The following is a 17916-nucleotide window of genomic DNA, read 5'->3' as shown; positions in this document are numbered from 1 at the left end:
CTTTTAACTCTTTTTTTTATTTTTATTATTCTTAATATTATTTTAAAAATTGTTATACAGAGTGATTCTTAATGATTACACCCACTTTTTACCATAGGAGCACGCACTTTTAATTTTTAATACAATAATTAATTATAACATTAGAAATTACAAGTGCGTGCTCTTATGATAAAAAATGCGTACAGCAATTAAGAATCACCCTGTATGTAGTAATAGACAAAGAAAAAATAACGTATTAATATAATATTAGCAGGGTTAGGTAAGTTAATAAATTTTTTTTAACTAAATTAAGTTAAAGTTGATGGTACATAAAATTAATTTAGTTACTTTAAAAGTTATATAAATAAAAAATTAACTCAGTTAAACTTACATTATGATCAAATTAACTTAAGTTAAAATAAAAGTTAATTTTAAAAATCATTATTTATATAAAATTAGAATATCGTAATTTTTAAAAATTGCATTATTTTATATAGCAAAACAATTGAAATATAAATTATCAAGTAATAGAGAGAGATATTTTGACTGTTGCTGTATTAACACAAATTGAACAAGAATGTCTACTACGGTCGCAGCTAGGTCTTCGTGCTTGTATTGTCTATGTGATTTTATATACTTTTCTCAAGTTCAATGAACTGCGCGCCAAATTAATTTTCAGTCATAACACAATTCTAAATTGAACAAGATTAAGCAATATCATGTATTATTAAATATTAAATAAAAGTTATGATTGAAAATTAATTCGGCGCGCAGTTCATTAAACTTGAAGAAAGTATATAAAATCACATAGATAATACAAGCACGAAGACCTAACTGCAATCGTAGTAGGAATTCTTGTTCAATTTGTGTTGATAAATTATCAAATAAATTTTTTGTTTTATTTATAATTTAAGTTTATATAAAATAAAAAGAAAAATCGTTTTTTATATAGTCATGCATTCTTTTCCAATTTTTATATTTTTAAAATTATTAAAAATATGATTTTACGTAATGTAAAATATAACAATATATATAATATATAGATAAGATATAATGCTATTTAAAAAATTTATCATTATTAAAGTGATTACTAAATTTTAATAAAAGCATTATTTCAAAATGATTAGTTAACTTTTTTTGTAAGTCATCAAACAATATTCGTACCAACAGTAAACCTCCTGCACTAAACATTTATTCTACATGTGCTGAGGATGGTACCGACGTATTACATAAGTAACAGAAGAACTTTCTTGACGTCGATACTGCAGATTATTTTTTGAGCAAAACCAGCATATCGCTCTTTGTCCAACGCATAAATCTGTCTTTGTTTTTTGATTATATCGCCATCTGCAAAAAGACCTATCACCTACTTTTAGACGCCATACTGCTCTGTTGATGGCAGTTCAGCTTCGCTGAGCGAAATATACATGTGGTAAAAGCACATTAGGATATTTTTTTTGTTAGGTGTTTAGTCATAAACACCTAACAAAAAAGGTGTTGTCCGCCTATATTCACATCATCATATTTATAAACCATTGTTTTTAAAATATTCTCATCAAGTTTAAACGAAACTTCGGGCAAAGATAAACATGTTTTGCAAACTAAGAGTAGTTTTGTCTTTTTGCCCCACTCTTAAATATAAAAAGATATAAAAAAGTTTGCATTATTGAATGCAGTAACTACAGTGTCGCACAGTTACCACTTTGTTATCATATACGGCTCGCAGCCCTTGGCGAGCTCGGAGGTGCGCGTACACACAAGATAAAACGACGAAAAGGTAAGATATATATTAATAATGTTAAATAACAAAATATTATTATTTATATAAAACAATAAAATTGATAACACTGTACGATACGAATTTTAATTTACAAATTAAATGAAATGATTCTTACAGATTTTTTTATCATCAAAAACAAATTCGGTAATTGAATTAATCAATCACGTTTTTACACATTTTATTACACATTTTATTACAAATACACATTTTTACAAACACATCAAAATTTTACAACCGTTATGCCTTTCAATGAATTTTTTAAGCCAGTAGTTGCCTTTCGAGGTGTACTAGAGAATCCAACCTTTCAGGTGCGTAAAATATCAACTTTTGTAGTAGTTATTGTTCAAAAACAAAACCCGACTCACAACTCCCCAAACTCCCCTACTATCTGTCATTGTCTAATCCTTAAAATTAGAAAAAAATAAAAAGTTAATTAAACCACGATTAAAGTTAATCTGCATTGATAGAAATGGACATAATTTGCCACTCTTCCTGTGAGGTTTCCTAATTTTAAATGCTCGATTTTATGAGGCCTGGCGTTATCGCACAGACATTTCATTTTTTAAGTCAATAATTTATAGCAAATAAATATAACGATAAAAATAGCAAATTGGTGTAAAACTTTTGTTTTTCTTGACTGCTTCCATGTTTATAATTCAAACTTTATTTAGGGAAAATCTATTTTCTAACATTTAATCTATTTGCGCGCTAAATAAATTATGTAATTGCTTCATTTGAGTTGTATAAATATGTTCGAGAAAGACTTATTTCCAGTTTTATTTGCGACCATTCTGTTGAAAAATTAGTAATCACTGCTTCACGGAAATTTCTTTTAAATGACGCCGTTTAATGTAGCAAACGTAATAAACGCGTTTGCCACTACGTTTCTAATTGCGAGTTCCAAGAAAATCCAAATAAAGTTACAGAAAATATCCTATTTATCGTCTGGTATGCAAAATAGCGTCAATAAAATATATTAACCATTACAATCAACTGTTTTACAGTCAAAATTAAATAAATAATATTTTGTAAAAATAATAATTTCTTTATATATACCTCGTTTTTAATTGTTTAAAGTATTACGTACATACTTTAATATTGTCAAAACTATTTGATTTTAGCAGTCGAGTTAAAAAAACTTTTATTTTATTATTTTTATTATTATTAAAGAAAACTCTTATTTTAAACTTTAAACATAAGCGGGTCTAAGAGATCTCATATGAAGATTCGAACGCTTGCTGTGTGAAGACGGAATGAGATAAGAAGTTCGGACTAGGACGTAAAAAAAATTTGAAATCTCCTTTTTTGATTGATATAGTTGATTAACTTTTTTGGTCGACTAAAATTTGAACGGCACGGTAGAAAAGATTTATTAGGATCAATGGGACCCATATAGTGTGTGAGTGAAACTTTTTTGGGAGAAATCTTATGTAAAAAACTAGACAAAACACGTTTGAACAGATCCGTAAGCGTATATTACTCTGTCCACAGCTAAAATACTATAATGCCATGAAAAAGAGGACTTCTGCGTAGGATCCAAAATATATTATCAAACACATCAATTTTCAACTTTAGACACCTTGAGGTAATTAAAAATACCTCATATTCGCTTTGTTACGTAAATATATTTTTCAATAAAAATGACAATATACATAATTTTTTTTTGAAAGTATTATTCTTTAGCTTTAAAACGCCATATTGTAAAGTTTTTAAAAGTTTTTTGTTGCGAAGATATGATTTTTTTTTAAAAAGTGGATTTTTAGACACCCAAAAATACCTCGAATTCTCTTTGTTATATAATTATATTTTTTAAAAGAAGTGACAATACCATAATTTTTTTTTAAGTATGACTCTTTAACTTTAAAATGCTTTATTTGGAAGTTCTTAAAAGTTTTTTGTTGCGGAGATATGATTTTTTAAAGGAAAAGTGTATTTTTGAACAATTTCTAATTTTTGTTTAATGGTTTTTTTTGCAACTTAACAACAAATCATTTTTTGGCAAAGCCGATAATTTAGTCATATATCTGATATTTTGAACTATTATGTGAAAAAAAGTTTGTTGAAAAATGTTGATTAGAACCAAAGTTATAACTTCTCAAGGTTGAAAAAGTCTCCCAGATCCAAAAAGGTGTTTACGTATTTTATGGGATTGGTGTATTCAAGGGTTAATATTTATTGTACTGTACTGATTTACTTTCAATACTTTTTCGCGTAATTAGCGACGCTAGCGAAACGTATGAGATATATCCGCACGTATAGCGTATATATAAGGAGTTCGATATTATTTTGTCAAAAATGGTCAAGACATCGGAAAGACACTTTATTATATATGGTTGGATTTTTATAAAAATAAGCTATAAATCTGTCATGAAAATATTTGAAAATTTTTAAAAGCGAATGTAAGTAGTGGGGCAACGTATTAAAAAAATTAAAAAAAAATTTTGTATCACTGTTACAAAGTACTCTTTGAACCATTTAACTTTCAATCAAAACTTTTTTTTTCTATCTCTTATAGTTTCAACTATATTCGCTTAGACAGAAAAAAATCGATTTCCTTCAAAAAGATGTTTTACCCCTAAAACTGAAACAGGCCTAAACAAAAAATCTTTTTATGTTATGGAAGAACTTCTGTATTTATACACAAAGTTTCAGAATTTTTAAAATAAACGGGTTGGCAAACGTTCTTCATAAGTAATAAACATATATATATATATATATATATATATATATGTTTATTACTTATGAAGCAAGTTAAATATGCTACTTAGGTGTTCAATGCTACAGTTGCTTCTTTGAACACTTATATTTTATTTGGAGCGTTTCAAGAAAATGTCATAAAAACTGTCAATTTTATTTCTGATTTTGATAAACTTTTTGATATCTTTAATTCATTAAAATTATCTAACGCAAAATAATTTAGCAAACCATTTAAAGGAAAACAATGCCATTTCCTTGTACATATGCTAATGGACAAATCAATTCTTTTATGCATATGATTATACAGCAAGAGAATATACGAGAGTCAGTGGCTTGCATTCACATCATCATATTCATAAACTATTGTTTTTAAAATACTCTCATCAAGTTTAAACAAATCTTTGGGCAAAGATAAACATGTTTTGCATACTAAAAGTAGTTTTGTCTTTTCCCCACTATTAAATATAAAAAGGTATAAAAAGGTTTGCATTATTGAATGCAGTAACTACAGTGTCGCACTTTGTTATCACGTACGGTTCGCAGCTCTTGGCGAGCTCCGAGGCGCGTGCACGCACATATACACAAGATAAAACGACAAAAAAGTAAGATATATATTAATAATGTTAAATAACAAAAGATTACTATTTATATAACACAATGAAATTGATAACACTGTACGATACAAATTTTATATTACAAACCAAACGAGTTCTTACAGATTTTTTTCTGTCATCAACAATAAATCCGGTAATTAAATTATCACGTCTTTTAAAGAAGATTTTATTTAAAAGTGCTGAAAATGCATTTTTTCACTTGTGAGGATAAGTATCTTGAAAATGTGTCATGATAGGGCAATTTTGTCAGCGGATTTGTTTTTGGCAATAAATATCTTGTAAAAATCACTAATTGCATTACTTGCATTACGCAAAATTTACAGTTGTACATTAAAAAAGCAAAAAGCGCTTTATAACTTAAAACCTGTACTTTTGCTATTGTTACTTCATTAAACAAATTACTCATTCTTTACACGGATATAAATAATGATGTATCAAATCTCGATATTTTTATACAAACATTGCAAAGTTCCATGACGTGAAGTATAAGTGGAATAAAATTCTTCAATTTAGTATTAAAATATTAGAATGTTTTGAGATATCCACAATCATTTTCCCGACTTGCTCTTGTCAATCTTTGTCTTGACTTTGAAACGTCATTAATTTGGAGAAGGGGCGGAGGAGGGGGAGGGGATCGACAAAAGAGTCATCCGATTAACTTGTGGACAAATGAGATTAAGAGCACAATTTAATGTCTTACTGAAATCGGGAGTTCTAAATTTTAAGTCCGCGAATTTCTACTAATGAAATCAAGAACGCCATAATATCATCACTCGCACGGTGCGGCGCCGATTCTGCAAGTTAATGTTTTATAAAAATAACGTGATGATAAAAATTGTGGAATTGTGCAAAAAATTATCAACTTAATTCTATATAAACACTGAACTTGATCGCAAGTGTTAGAATTACCGCAAAGCGATCAATGACGTTATCGGTTCAACTATTAATAGTGTTAATCAATTTGAGTGTCAATTGACACTCAAAAGTTCTTAGTACTCAATAATTTTTTGGGTAATTTTTATAAACATTTACAAGAATCCTCTAAATTGCGTACCGTAATTTTGCCGGATTTGAAAGGCAATTTTAAAAAAGATTCCAAATATAAAGCACAAAACTAAATTATAAAGCAATTTAATTATTAATTTTATGCTTGTTCGCATTTATACTGTTCTTAATCCCAAAAAACTAAAAAATTTTCATTAAATTTGTGTTTTAAATCCGGCGAAATTGCGGCAATGTGTAGGCAAATTGCTGACACTTTGTTGACTCGGTAGATGTGTTGATAAACGTAAAAAAAGTTGAATTGGTTCTGCATTTTTGCAGATCCAGAATAAAAATTAATACGATTCTTCTACGACAAGGTAATGGCTGCTCAGTTAGAAAGTGTCAACAGTACCATGACGCGGGAGTCTGTGATTGAAAATGAAATACCGTACTCCGATAGTAACATTGTCATTACGGGGATATCAGGTAATTGTCAATTATGGCAGTACTTACCGAATCGCTATGAAAGCGTAACATGTCAACCAAATAAACATTTTTTCCAGGCCGTCTGCCCGAGTCAACTAATATCGATGAGTTTAAAAAAAATTTAATGAACAACATAGATATGGTGACAGACGACGAGCGGCGTTGGACAAGAGGACTTTATGGGCTTCCAGCCAGATCTGCCAAGATAAAAGACCTCAGCCACTTTGATGCCACTTTTTTTGGAATTAATTCCAAACAGGCACATGCAATGGATCCACAGCTTCGTTTAATGTTAGAATCAACCTATGAAGCCATAATTGACGCTGGTATCAATCCTACGACCGTGAGAGGATCGCGTATCGGTGTATTCGTCGGTATCTCTACCTCGGATTCGGATGAATTTTGGTTGAGAAATCCGGAAATCATAAATGGTGTGTATACTATGGAAAATAATGCCAAAATATTTTCTCAGTTTATTATTTTTTTTTTCTATCTGTTGCGAAGCACGGTATTTGTTCAAGTTTTATGTAAACGTAAAGAAAACTAAGAAATTAATACAATTATAGATTCCAGAGATCTAAAATTATTTAAAAATACAAAAATAACTATAATGATATCGATGTATCATATTACACCAAAAAAGTTTTTTAAAAAAAGTTTTGAATCAAAAGTTGGTTGTTACGATAAAAAATGTGTAGAATTACAATACGGTAAAAGGAAAGTTTTTTTGATTTAAAAAAAATTTCTTGGTTATTTTTTAATAGAATTATAAATGAAATAGTTCAATTGTGCAACGCAAATCTATTTTAAATAAAAGATACATATTAAAATAACCAGAACTAAATTATTTCTTACATAACTTATCAATACTTTCTTTAACTTAAAAAATTATTTGTTTAAAATAAATTAATAATTTAAATAAATAATTTTATTATTACAAAAAAGCCAATACCGTTATTTTTTGAAACAAAATAAACTTTTTCTTTAAATACCTTTATTTTAACTTGAAAAAAAAATCTAGTAAAGAAACGATTTCTTTCATTTAAACATAATTTTTCTCTCAATTTACGTGAAAATAATTGTTGTTCATACTTTAATATTTATTATATATACCTTATGGCGTTAGAAAGATGACACGATTTGCTAAAAATAAATTGAGACATTTGCACTTGCTTCCAGGATACAATCTGCTCGGCAATTCCAGATCTATGTTCGCCAACAGAATTTCCTATGCATTTGACTTTATTGGTCCTAGTTACGCATTAGATACAGCTTGTTCCTCCTCCTTGTATGCCACACATCAAGCTGTAAGCGCAATACGTGCCGGCGAATGCGATGCTGCAATCGTCGGTGGACTGAATCTCGTGTTAAGACCGAATGTCTCACTGCAGGGTATAAAATTAAATACTCTATCCCAGGATGGCAAATGCAAAACATTTGACATTTTGGCTGACGGTTACGTGAGGGCTGAGGCGGTGGTGGCAATATATTTGCAGAAAGCAAAGGATGCGCGTCGAGTGTACGCGACAGTAATTCGGACAAAGACAAATACAGACGGATACAAAGCCGAGGGTATTATGTATCCCAATGGTGAAAAACAGTATGAATTGATGCATGATATTTATACCGAGGCAGGAATTAATCCCGCGGATATAAGTTACGTGGAGGCTCATGGAACCGGTACTAAAGTAGGAGATAGGGTAGAAGTAACTTCGATTGACAAACTGTTCTGCAAAGATCGGAAGACTCCCTTACTAATAGGCTCGGTTAAATCCAACATGGGTCACTCGGAACCGGCTAGTGGATTATGCTCGATCGCCAAGGTATTAATTGCGATGGAAGCAGGAGTGATACCGGCCAATTTGCACTTTAATACACCGAATCCAGATATTCCTGCCTTAAAGGAAGGACGCATTAGAGTGGTCGACAAGGCCACACCGTGGAACGGTAGTCTTATGAGTATTAACGGATGTGGCATCGGTGGCACAAACGCACACCTTATCCTCATGAGCAATCCAAAAAGCAGATCAAAACCGATATCGCCATTGAACATCATCGAATTATTGCCAAAGTTGGTTGCTGTATCAGGTCGAATAAAAGAAGGTGTGCACACTTTATTAAATAATGCGCAAGAGCATCGTAATGACGATGAGTTTCTCTCATTATTACGAATAATTCACAATAATGCTATTTCCGGCCATGACTTTCGCGGCTACGAAATACTTAACATCGATGGTACACGTGAAGTGACTGAGATAACGAGCTCTAAAGAGAGGCGTCCAATTTGGTTCGTATTTTCCGGTATGGGCACGCAATGGGCGGGCATGGGACAAAAATTGTTCGGCATTGAAATTTTTCAACGTAGTTTGCGACGATGCGCGGACGCGTTGGCACCCCATGGCATCGATCTCATGACTATTATTATGAACGCCACTGACAAAATGATCGAAGAAGTAATAAATTCTTTTGTGACTATCACGGCTATGCAGGTCGCTCTTGTAGATGTCTTAACGTCGATAGGTATATCGCCGGATGGTATAGTTGGACATTCCACTGGAGAACTAGCATGTGCATATGCTGACGGTGCGTTTACATTAGAACAAACCGTCTTAGCGGCTTACTTTAGAGGTAAGGCAATTGTGGAGTCCAAGTTGGAATCGGGCGTTATGGCGGTAGTTGGTTTAAGTTGGGAAGAGGCCAGAAAGATATGCCCACCAAATATCATTCCAGCTTGTCACAACTCTAAGGATTTAGTCACAATTTCCGGTCCGACTGAGTCCATGCAAAAATTTATAGAAACTCTAAAGAGCAAAGATATCTTTGTCAAGATGGTGAAAAGTCCCGGTTTTGCATTTCACACCAAATATATCGCCTCGGCCGGGCCTAAGCTACGTGATTCTCTTGATAATGTAATTCCGAATCCGAAACACAGGTCAGCCAGATGGATTTCTAGTTCTATCCCTGAGTCTGCATGGGACAGTCCGCTCGCACAGACTAGCTCGTCTGCGTATCACGTAAATAATTTACTTTCTCCTGTACTATTCCAAGAAGCGATTGCGTACATTCCGGAGAACGCAATAACGATTGAAATTGCGCCTGACTGTTTGCTACAAACAATTTTGCGCAGATCATTACCACCAACGGTAACCTGTATTGGTCTTCACAAGCGGGATCATTCGGACAACTTGGTCTTTCTACTGTCTAATGTGGGTAAATTGTATAATGCTGGTGCGCAACCTGATATCTCAAAATTATATCCGCCGATAAGTTTTCCGGTCAGTAGAGGAACACCGATGATCGGGCCTCTGGTCAAGTGGGACCATTCCACCGCGTGGGATGTGCCTAATTTCAATCAGACATCAAGCCACTCGGCAAAGCATATAATTAAAATAGATATATCAAAAGAAACAGATGCATATCTAGCTGGATATCAGATAGACGGACGAATACTTTTTCCAGCTTCTGGCTATATTCTGTTAGTATGGAAAACTTTGGCGGAACTGCGTGGCATCAATTTTGAAAGATTGCCGGTGGAATTTCAGGACGTGCGCTTTCAGAGAGCCACTTTTATGTCGAAGGAGGAAACGGTGAAGTTTTCGATAACCATTTTCGAGGGAACGGGCGACTTTGAAATCTGTGAGGCCGGTACAATCGTCGCCAGCGGAAACGTCTATGTGTCCGAGGCTATCGCAAAAGATCAACTGGAGCTGTTGCCACCATCAATAACGCCTATCGACGACGAGATTTTGCCATTGACCTCTGAAGATATTTATAAGGAATTGAGATTGCGCGGGTACGAGTACTGTAATATCTTTCAAGGAATCAAATCTTGCGATAATTACGTCATTACCGGTCAATTGCACTGGTTCAATCAGTGGATTCCGTACATAGATACTATGCTTCAGTTTAGCATTATGTCTACTAAACATAGACTAATGTATTTACCGAAGCGTATCAAATACGTTGCGATCAATCCCATCCTTCATAAACGACTGGTAGAAAAATTATCTGAAGATGGTGGATTACCGGTGTATCACTATAAGGACGTCGAAGTTATTAAATCGGGTGGAATCGAGCTCAGAGGACTGAATCTTTCTTTGGCACCTAAACGACAACACACTCAAGCTAATCTTAAATATAAGCGATACACTTTTGTGCCTTACGAAAATGAGCATAGTCTAGACGATCTAAAACGAGGAAAAATACACGCACTCACTGTCCTTTTGCAAATAATGTGTGAAAACATGATGACATTGAAACTGAAAACCGTGGAAGTTGCCGGTAAACGGGTTGTGGAAGATCTTTTGGCGCCGATTATACTCGATATTTTCAACAATGAACTGATATCGCCTATTGTAAGTGTATCGTAAGATTTTAATAAATAGTTTATGTTATTCGAAATGTAATACTTTTCAATTTAAAATTCATAATAACACGTACAAAATTATCCCATTAATTTTAACATTTTTCATAACATTTGCTTCTGTTTAAGATTTCTTGTATGTAATTTGTTATTTCTCAACCAATCTTTCTTCAGAATTTAAAATTACTACAAAATCACTTTGTTTGTTACAGATTGATTTACAAGTAATAGCAGCTCCTGTCCACAATTACATAAAAGATTTAGATCAAATGAAAGTCAATGCTAACGTCGTCATGCGAGACGTGAAAAACGTACCGTCTGCTCAAGATGTGCACTTTGTCATAGCGGCAGATGTTCTGTCGAATAAGTCTTACGTCATTCTCAAAAATTTGGTGGCTGCTTTAAAACCTGGTTGTTTTATTCTTTTGGAAGAAAATGCTGTGCACTTGGATTTGAAGACTGCGTTGGAAGAAAATGATCTATCGTTGGCTGGGAAACAAACCGATCCGGTAGGAAAAACTTACTTCTTGCTGAAGAAACGGGAAAAAGAGAGAGAACCTGTGTTAATACAAATCACAGACAAAAATCTCTCGTGGCTGGAGGATGTAAAAACAGCTCTGAAGAAATCTTATAACAAAAATCAAGAAGTGCTCTGTGTATCTCAGGACGAAGAAACGCTTGGTAATGTATTAAGAGATAATAGATAAGTAAACATAAAAAATTCTTTCAAAAATTTAAATCTTTTTTTTAACTGCCTCTTAATGCTAAGGTTCAGAATAAAATCAAAGTAATCGAATAAAAATCTTGACTTTTTTATTCACAGGTTTAATCGGACTTATGACGTGCATACAATGTGAAACAGGCAATACAAATGCGCGTTACGTTTTTATCCAGGACAAGAATGCTCCCAAGTTTGACTTATCCGAGAAGTTTTACGCAGAACAGTTAAACAAAGGATTGACTGCCAATGTGCTGAAAGGAGGACAATGGGGCAGTTATCGACACGTACCTTTGGATGTATCCTGTTTACAGGTGCATCATGTATATGCCAATACGTTGAAAATAGGTGACCTCAGCAGCTTGAAATGGATTAAAAGCCCATTAAGTTTCTACCGCAATTTTCTTAATAAGAAACTTTGTTACGTATACTATGCTCCAATAAACGTCAGGTAAGTTTCAACTTAGTATTCTTTAGAAATAATTCATTAAAATTTAGATAACGTTTAGCTAAAAAAAGTTACAATTATACGAATGTTAGAGATATTACGTTGGCGACTGGCAAACTACTACCAGACGTCTTGCCACGGAATGTAGCTACGAAAGAGTGCGTATTGGGATTTGAATTCTCCGGGAGAGACGTTGACGGTCGTCGCGTGATGGGCATAGTTAAAGCTAAAGGATTAGCGACCACAGTAGTAGCGGATTGTGATTTTCTTTGGGATGTACCTGACAGTTGGACTTTGGAAGAAGCGGCAACAGTACCTTTTGCTTACGCTACTAGTTACTATGCTCTATTTATACGGGGTCGGTTAAAAGCAGGCGAAAGCGTATTAATCCATGCTGCTAATTGCGGTGTCGGTGAAGCAGCGATTGCCATTGCGTTGCATGCTGGTTGTATAGTCTTCACTACTGTCGATTCGCTGGAGAAGAGAGACTATCTCAAGAAAGTCTTCCCGCAATTAAACGACAGGCACATCGGCAATTTTAAAGATACGAGTTTCGAACAGCTGATTCATATTGAGACACAAGGACGTGGAGTCGACGTTGTAATGAATTTATTGGCAGAGGAGAAATTACAAGCTGGCATTCGGTGCCTTGCGTGTTATGGTCGTTTCCTTGAAGTCGGCAAGTATGATTTGTCGAATAACACCCGTAAAGGAATGTTAATGTTTTCGAACAATATGTCTTTCCATGGTATATTGTTGGATACGTTATTTGGAGAAGACGTGGGAGAAAAGGACAAAGTGATAAAGAAGAAACTAGTAAAACTTGTTTCAGAAGGTATCAAGAATGGCGCGGTACGTCCGCTCCAATCAATTGTCTTTTTAGAACAACAACTCGAGCAGGGTTTCAGATTCATGGCGACGGGCAAGCATTTTGGCAAAGTACTACTGAAAATCCGTGATGAGGAACCTAAGAAGCTCATACTACCAACGCCAAAGACAGTAGCAGCGATTCCGCGTACTTACATGAATCCGGAGAAATCATACGTCTTGGTCGGCGGTCTCGGCGGATTCGGTCTAGAACTGGCCGACTGGATGATCAGCCGTGGTGCTAAATTCATCGTTCTCGTATCACGGTCAGGCATACGCACCGGTTATCAGGCATTTTGTGTGCGCTGCTGGCGCGAAAACGGCGTAAAAATCATTATTTTCACAGAAGATGTTACGACATCATCAGGTGCCCAACGCTTGATTCAAGAAAGCAACCGCTTGGCTCCGGTAGGTGGTGTATTTAATCTGGCAGCCGTAATACGTGACGCTCTATTCGAAAACCTGGAAGAAGCCGATTTCAAAGCGGTTATTTCACCAAAAGTCAACATTACAAGAAATTTAGACGCGATATCGAGAAAGTTCTGCCCGTCGCTAGATTATTTTGTGGTGTTTTCATCTTTGTCAGGAAGTCGCGGTAACATTGGTCAAACCAACTACGGTTTCGCAAACTCAGCCATGGAGAGAATAATAGAAAACAGACAGGCTAATGGTTTACCTGGTCTTGCTATTCAATGGGGTGCCATCGGAGACGTTGGCTTAGTTTTTGGTAATATAATAATATATAAAAATTTTTTTAAATGAGGGAAGATACCCTGTTTCGAGAAAACAGGAATCTTCTCTGCTTTAACCCTTAGCTGATACACTGGGTGTCGTACAACCAAAGTGCTTTACAAAAATGCTTGGCATTCATAAATCGTTCATTCCTGCTCTTCTAAATATTTTGATTATGTTCAATTTTTCGATTTTTGCATCTCTTTAGACTTTTTCTTGATCTTCTGGCTTCTCGATTAAAGAAAAAAATTGTTCAAATTCTATGCATTAAATATTGAAATATTATATGCAATTGAAATATTGTATGCAATTGAAGATGGTCATGTGACGTACACCCATGTGTGGCAAAATATCGAATCCAATATAGTATCAGCTGAGGGTTAATGAAATTCTTAAATAAATCGTTTCCAAATCTTTCTTGTTTGCCTTTTCTTTGTTTTGTAAAATTTCAAGCTTTATTTTATGTACTTTCTAAATATAATTTATAAAATAATAATTACACGATACCTAATGCATATAACGTTTGAAATTTATTGATTTTATATATACACAATTTCTCTTATACATTTTTAATTCTTCAGAAATGATGGGAGGTAACGACGCCAAGGTGTTCGGTACTATACCACAACGTATATCGAGTTGTCTCGCAACGATGGATATATTTCTTCAACAACCGCATCCAGTACTGGCTTCTTCAGTATTAGCTGAAAAATATAAACCCGACGATGGCAACAAGGTCGATCTTGTCGCAACTATTGTCAATGTTTTAGGCATCAAAGACGTTATTTCGATTAATCCCAATATTACTTTAACCGACTTAGGTATGGATTCGCTAATGGGCACAGAGATAAAACAGACTCTTGAGGAGAATTATGACATCGTATTATCAGCGCAAGAGATCCGTGCTTTAACCGTTACAAAACTGCGAGAATTATCTTCAACAGATTGCGCATAAGCTTTGCTTGATATAACAAAAATATGAAAACTAAATATTATACTGTAAAGCTATACATTATATTGTAAAACTATACATTTTGACTAGTTTATTCTTACAAATTAAAAAATAAAAAAAAAATAATATAATTCAAATTGCGGGCGTGGTAGTGATATGTTCAAATATTTGTAACTTTTGAACAAATCAATAAAATTTAAAAAACCTGTTTTGGGAAACAGGGTTTAATATTTATATTTTAATAAGAAAGAAATGCCAGCAAATTTTTTTTAATTTAATTGTTTTAGCTTGGGATATGAAGTCTTACAATTTTGAACTTATAAGTATAAGCGTTCGTAACAAAAAAAAAGCTGACATTTGACTCCAAAGATTTATCTTTATTATTCATAATCTACAATCTCGTATTGTCCTCACTATTATCTTCTCCTAAATATGTATGATTTCGAGATCGAAGGTTATCACTTTTTGACAGAATGATATGCCATTTTTTCAAGATAATACTAACAATTAGTTTTATAATAATTTTCTAGATAAATTTAGAAAAATTTATATGTTTCTCGAAATTGTGTGCCGCATTTTTGCAGAACTTATGCCTATTTCTACTAACACAGATTAACTTTAATCTCACAATTAGTTTAACTTACTCTTTATCTTTCTTTAATTCTAAGAATTGAAAAAAGGTAAAGAATTAGTTAAACTAAGATTAAAATTAAATTACGTTTAACTTAGAGGAGTTTAGGGAGTTGTGAGCCATGGGGAATTGTGAGCCAGCAATCAAAGTCGGCCATAAATAAAATTTTAATATGTTTTAACTACGGTAAAATTTTTTTCTCCATGCGATCTTACTTTTTGACTAGCACTCGTCGCGTCGACACACAATTTAATTGTCTCTCCAGATTTTGATTTTTAATTTTTTTCACAAATCTTTTTTGACCATATTTATTCATAATATTACTTATTTTTACGAGTTGATTGTAAAAATAAATATATAACAAAATTATTACTGGTGTACTACCGTTTCGATGCACAAAAGGAATTTTGCATGAATATTCGATGTGTTAATTACTATGCGATTATTTTGATAACGCAGCATTTGGGGAATTGTGAGCCACCACTTTTGGATATTGTGAGCCACTATATTTTTGCCATTTTTTCAACTTAAGTTAGCATCTTTCATGCTTATTTTGCAAAATTCATGCATAATTTGGATGTTACATGTAATTTCATAGTGAATTTAGTTTTTGTAATTTTTTCATGATTTAATTGTAGTCATCATGCCGCATCATAAGTATACAAGTGAATCTAGTAAGCCAGCGATCAATATTAATGCCATAGTCGCTGCCATCAAAGAAGTGACGATTGAGAAGAAAGCGGTGCAGTCCGTTGGTCGAGCATATAACATTGATAGGTGCAAATTGACTCTCTGCATTTCGAAACTAAGTGAGGCAAATGTAGATCCTTCAATCGCTTCAAATGCAAAATTGGACAATTTTGTTTTATCGTTAAGTTGCCACACTGGCGAGAAGAAATTGAACAAAAACAATTCCATACATTGTAATGAATGCGATCGAGCTACTTGAAATATGTGTCAATTTAAAAACCGACTATTATACCTGTGTTCACTGCAAATCGGAATAATCAGATTATACGGACTTTATTTTTTTATCAGAATTACCTTGATTTTCTTTTTTTTCAATTTAAATAAAGAATAATCACCAAAATATGTCATTATCTTCCACTTTAAGTTGTAGCTCGTAACTCCCCAAAATTTTTGAAAATTTAAAAAATACACATTTTTACAAACACATCAAAATTTTACAACCGTTATGCCTTTCAATGAACTTTTTAAGAGAGGAGTTGTCTTTTGAGGTGTGCTAGAGAAGCCAACCTTTCAGGTGCGTAAAATATCAACTTTTGTAGTAGTTATCGTTCAAAAACAAAACCCGACTCATAACACCCCAAACTCCCCTACTATTTGTCATTGTCTAATTCTTAAAATTAGGAAAAAATAAAAAGTTAATTAAACCACAATTAAAGTTAATCTGCATTGATAAAAATGGACATAATTTGCCACTCTTCCTGTGAGGTACCCTAATTTTAAGTGCTCGATTTTATGAGGCCTGGCGTTATCGCACAGACATTTCATTTTTTAAGTCAATAATTTATAGCAAATAAATATAGCGATAAAAAAAGCAAATTGGTGTAAAACTTTTGTTTTTCTTGACTGCTTCCATGTTTATAATTCAAACTTTATTTAGGGAAAATCTATTTTCTAACATTTAATCTATTTGCGCGGTAAATAAATTATGTAATTGCTTCATTTGAGTTGTATAAGTATGTTCGAGAAAGACTTATTTCCAGTTTTATTTGAGACATCATCACCATTCTGTTGAAAAATTAGTAATCACTGCTTCACGGAAATTTCTTTTAAATGACGCCGTTTAATGTAGCAAACGTAATAAACGCGTTTGCCACTACGTTTCAAATTGCGAGTTCCAAGAAAATCCAAATAAAGTTTCAGAAAATATCCTATTTATCGTCTGGTATGCAAAATAGCGTCAATAAAATACATTAACCATTACAATCAACTGTTTTACAGTCAAAATTAAATAAATAATATTTTGTAACTATAATAATTTTTTTATATATACCTCGTTTTTAATTGTTCAAAGTATTACGTACATACTTTAATATTGTCAAAAATATTTGATTTTAGCAGTCGAGTTAAAAAAACTTATTATTTTATTATTTTTATTATTATTAAAGAAAACTCTTATTTTAACCCTTAAACATAAGTGGGTCTGAGAGATCTCATATGAAGATTCGAACGCTTGCTGTGTGAAGACGGAATGAGATAAGAAGTTCGGACTAGGACGTAAAAAAAATTTGAAATCTCCTTTTTCGATTGATATAGTTGATCAACTTTTTTGGTCGACTAAAATTTGAACGGCACGGTAGCAAAGTTTTATTAGGATCAATGGAACCCATATAGTGTGTGAGTGAAACTTTTTTGGGAAAAATCTTATGTAAAAAACTAGACAAAACACGTTTGAACAGATCCGTAAGCGTATGTTACTCTGTCCACAGCTAAAATACTATAATGCCATGAAAAAGAGGACTTCTGCGTAGGGTCCAAAATATATTATCAAACACATCAATTTTCAACTTTAGACACCTTGAAGTAATTAAAAATACCTCATATTCGCTTTGTTACGTAAATATATTTTTCAATAAAAATGACAATATACATAATTTTTTTTTGAAAGTATTATTCTTTAGCTTTAAAACGCCATATT

At 33.0% G+C, this 17916-nt stretch overlaps 1 protein-coding gene across 1 annotated transcript; it reads left to right on the top strand.

The window, feature by feature from the left end:
• Window positions 1–6410: 6410 nt before the first annotated feature.
• LOC120358637 (fatty acid synthase-like) lies at window positions 6411–15432 on the top strand. The gene is made up of 7 exons (XM_039453438.1): window positions 6411–6540; window positions 6618–6971; window positions 7720–10895; window positions 11116–11584; window positions 11727–12072; window positions 12162–13663; window positions 14250–15432. The coding sequence occupies exons 1-7, from the start codon at window positions 6435–6437 to the stop codon at window positions 14621–14623; spliced, it is 6327 nt and encodes a 2108-aa protein (XP_039309372.1). The 5' UTR covers window positions 6411–6434; the 3' UTR covers window positions 14624–15432.
• The last annotated feature ends 2484 nt before the right edge of the window (window positions 15433–17916 follow it).

Source organism: Solenopsis invicta, chromosome 9 (genome assembly GCF_016802725.1).
Source record: "Solenopsis invicta isolate M01_SB chromosome 9, UNIL_Sinv_3.0, whole genome shotgun sequence".
NCBI lineage: Eukaryota > Metazoa > Arthropoda > Insecta > Hymenoptera > Formicidae > Solenopsis > Solenopsis invicta.
Note: the sequence above shows the minus strand (reverse complement) of the source record. Positions and strands in the feature narration are given on the sequence as shown.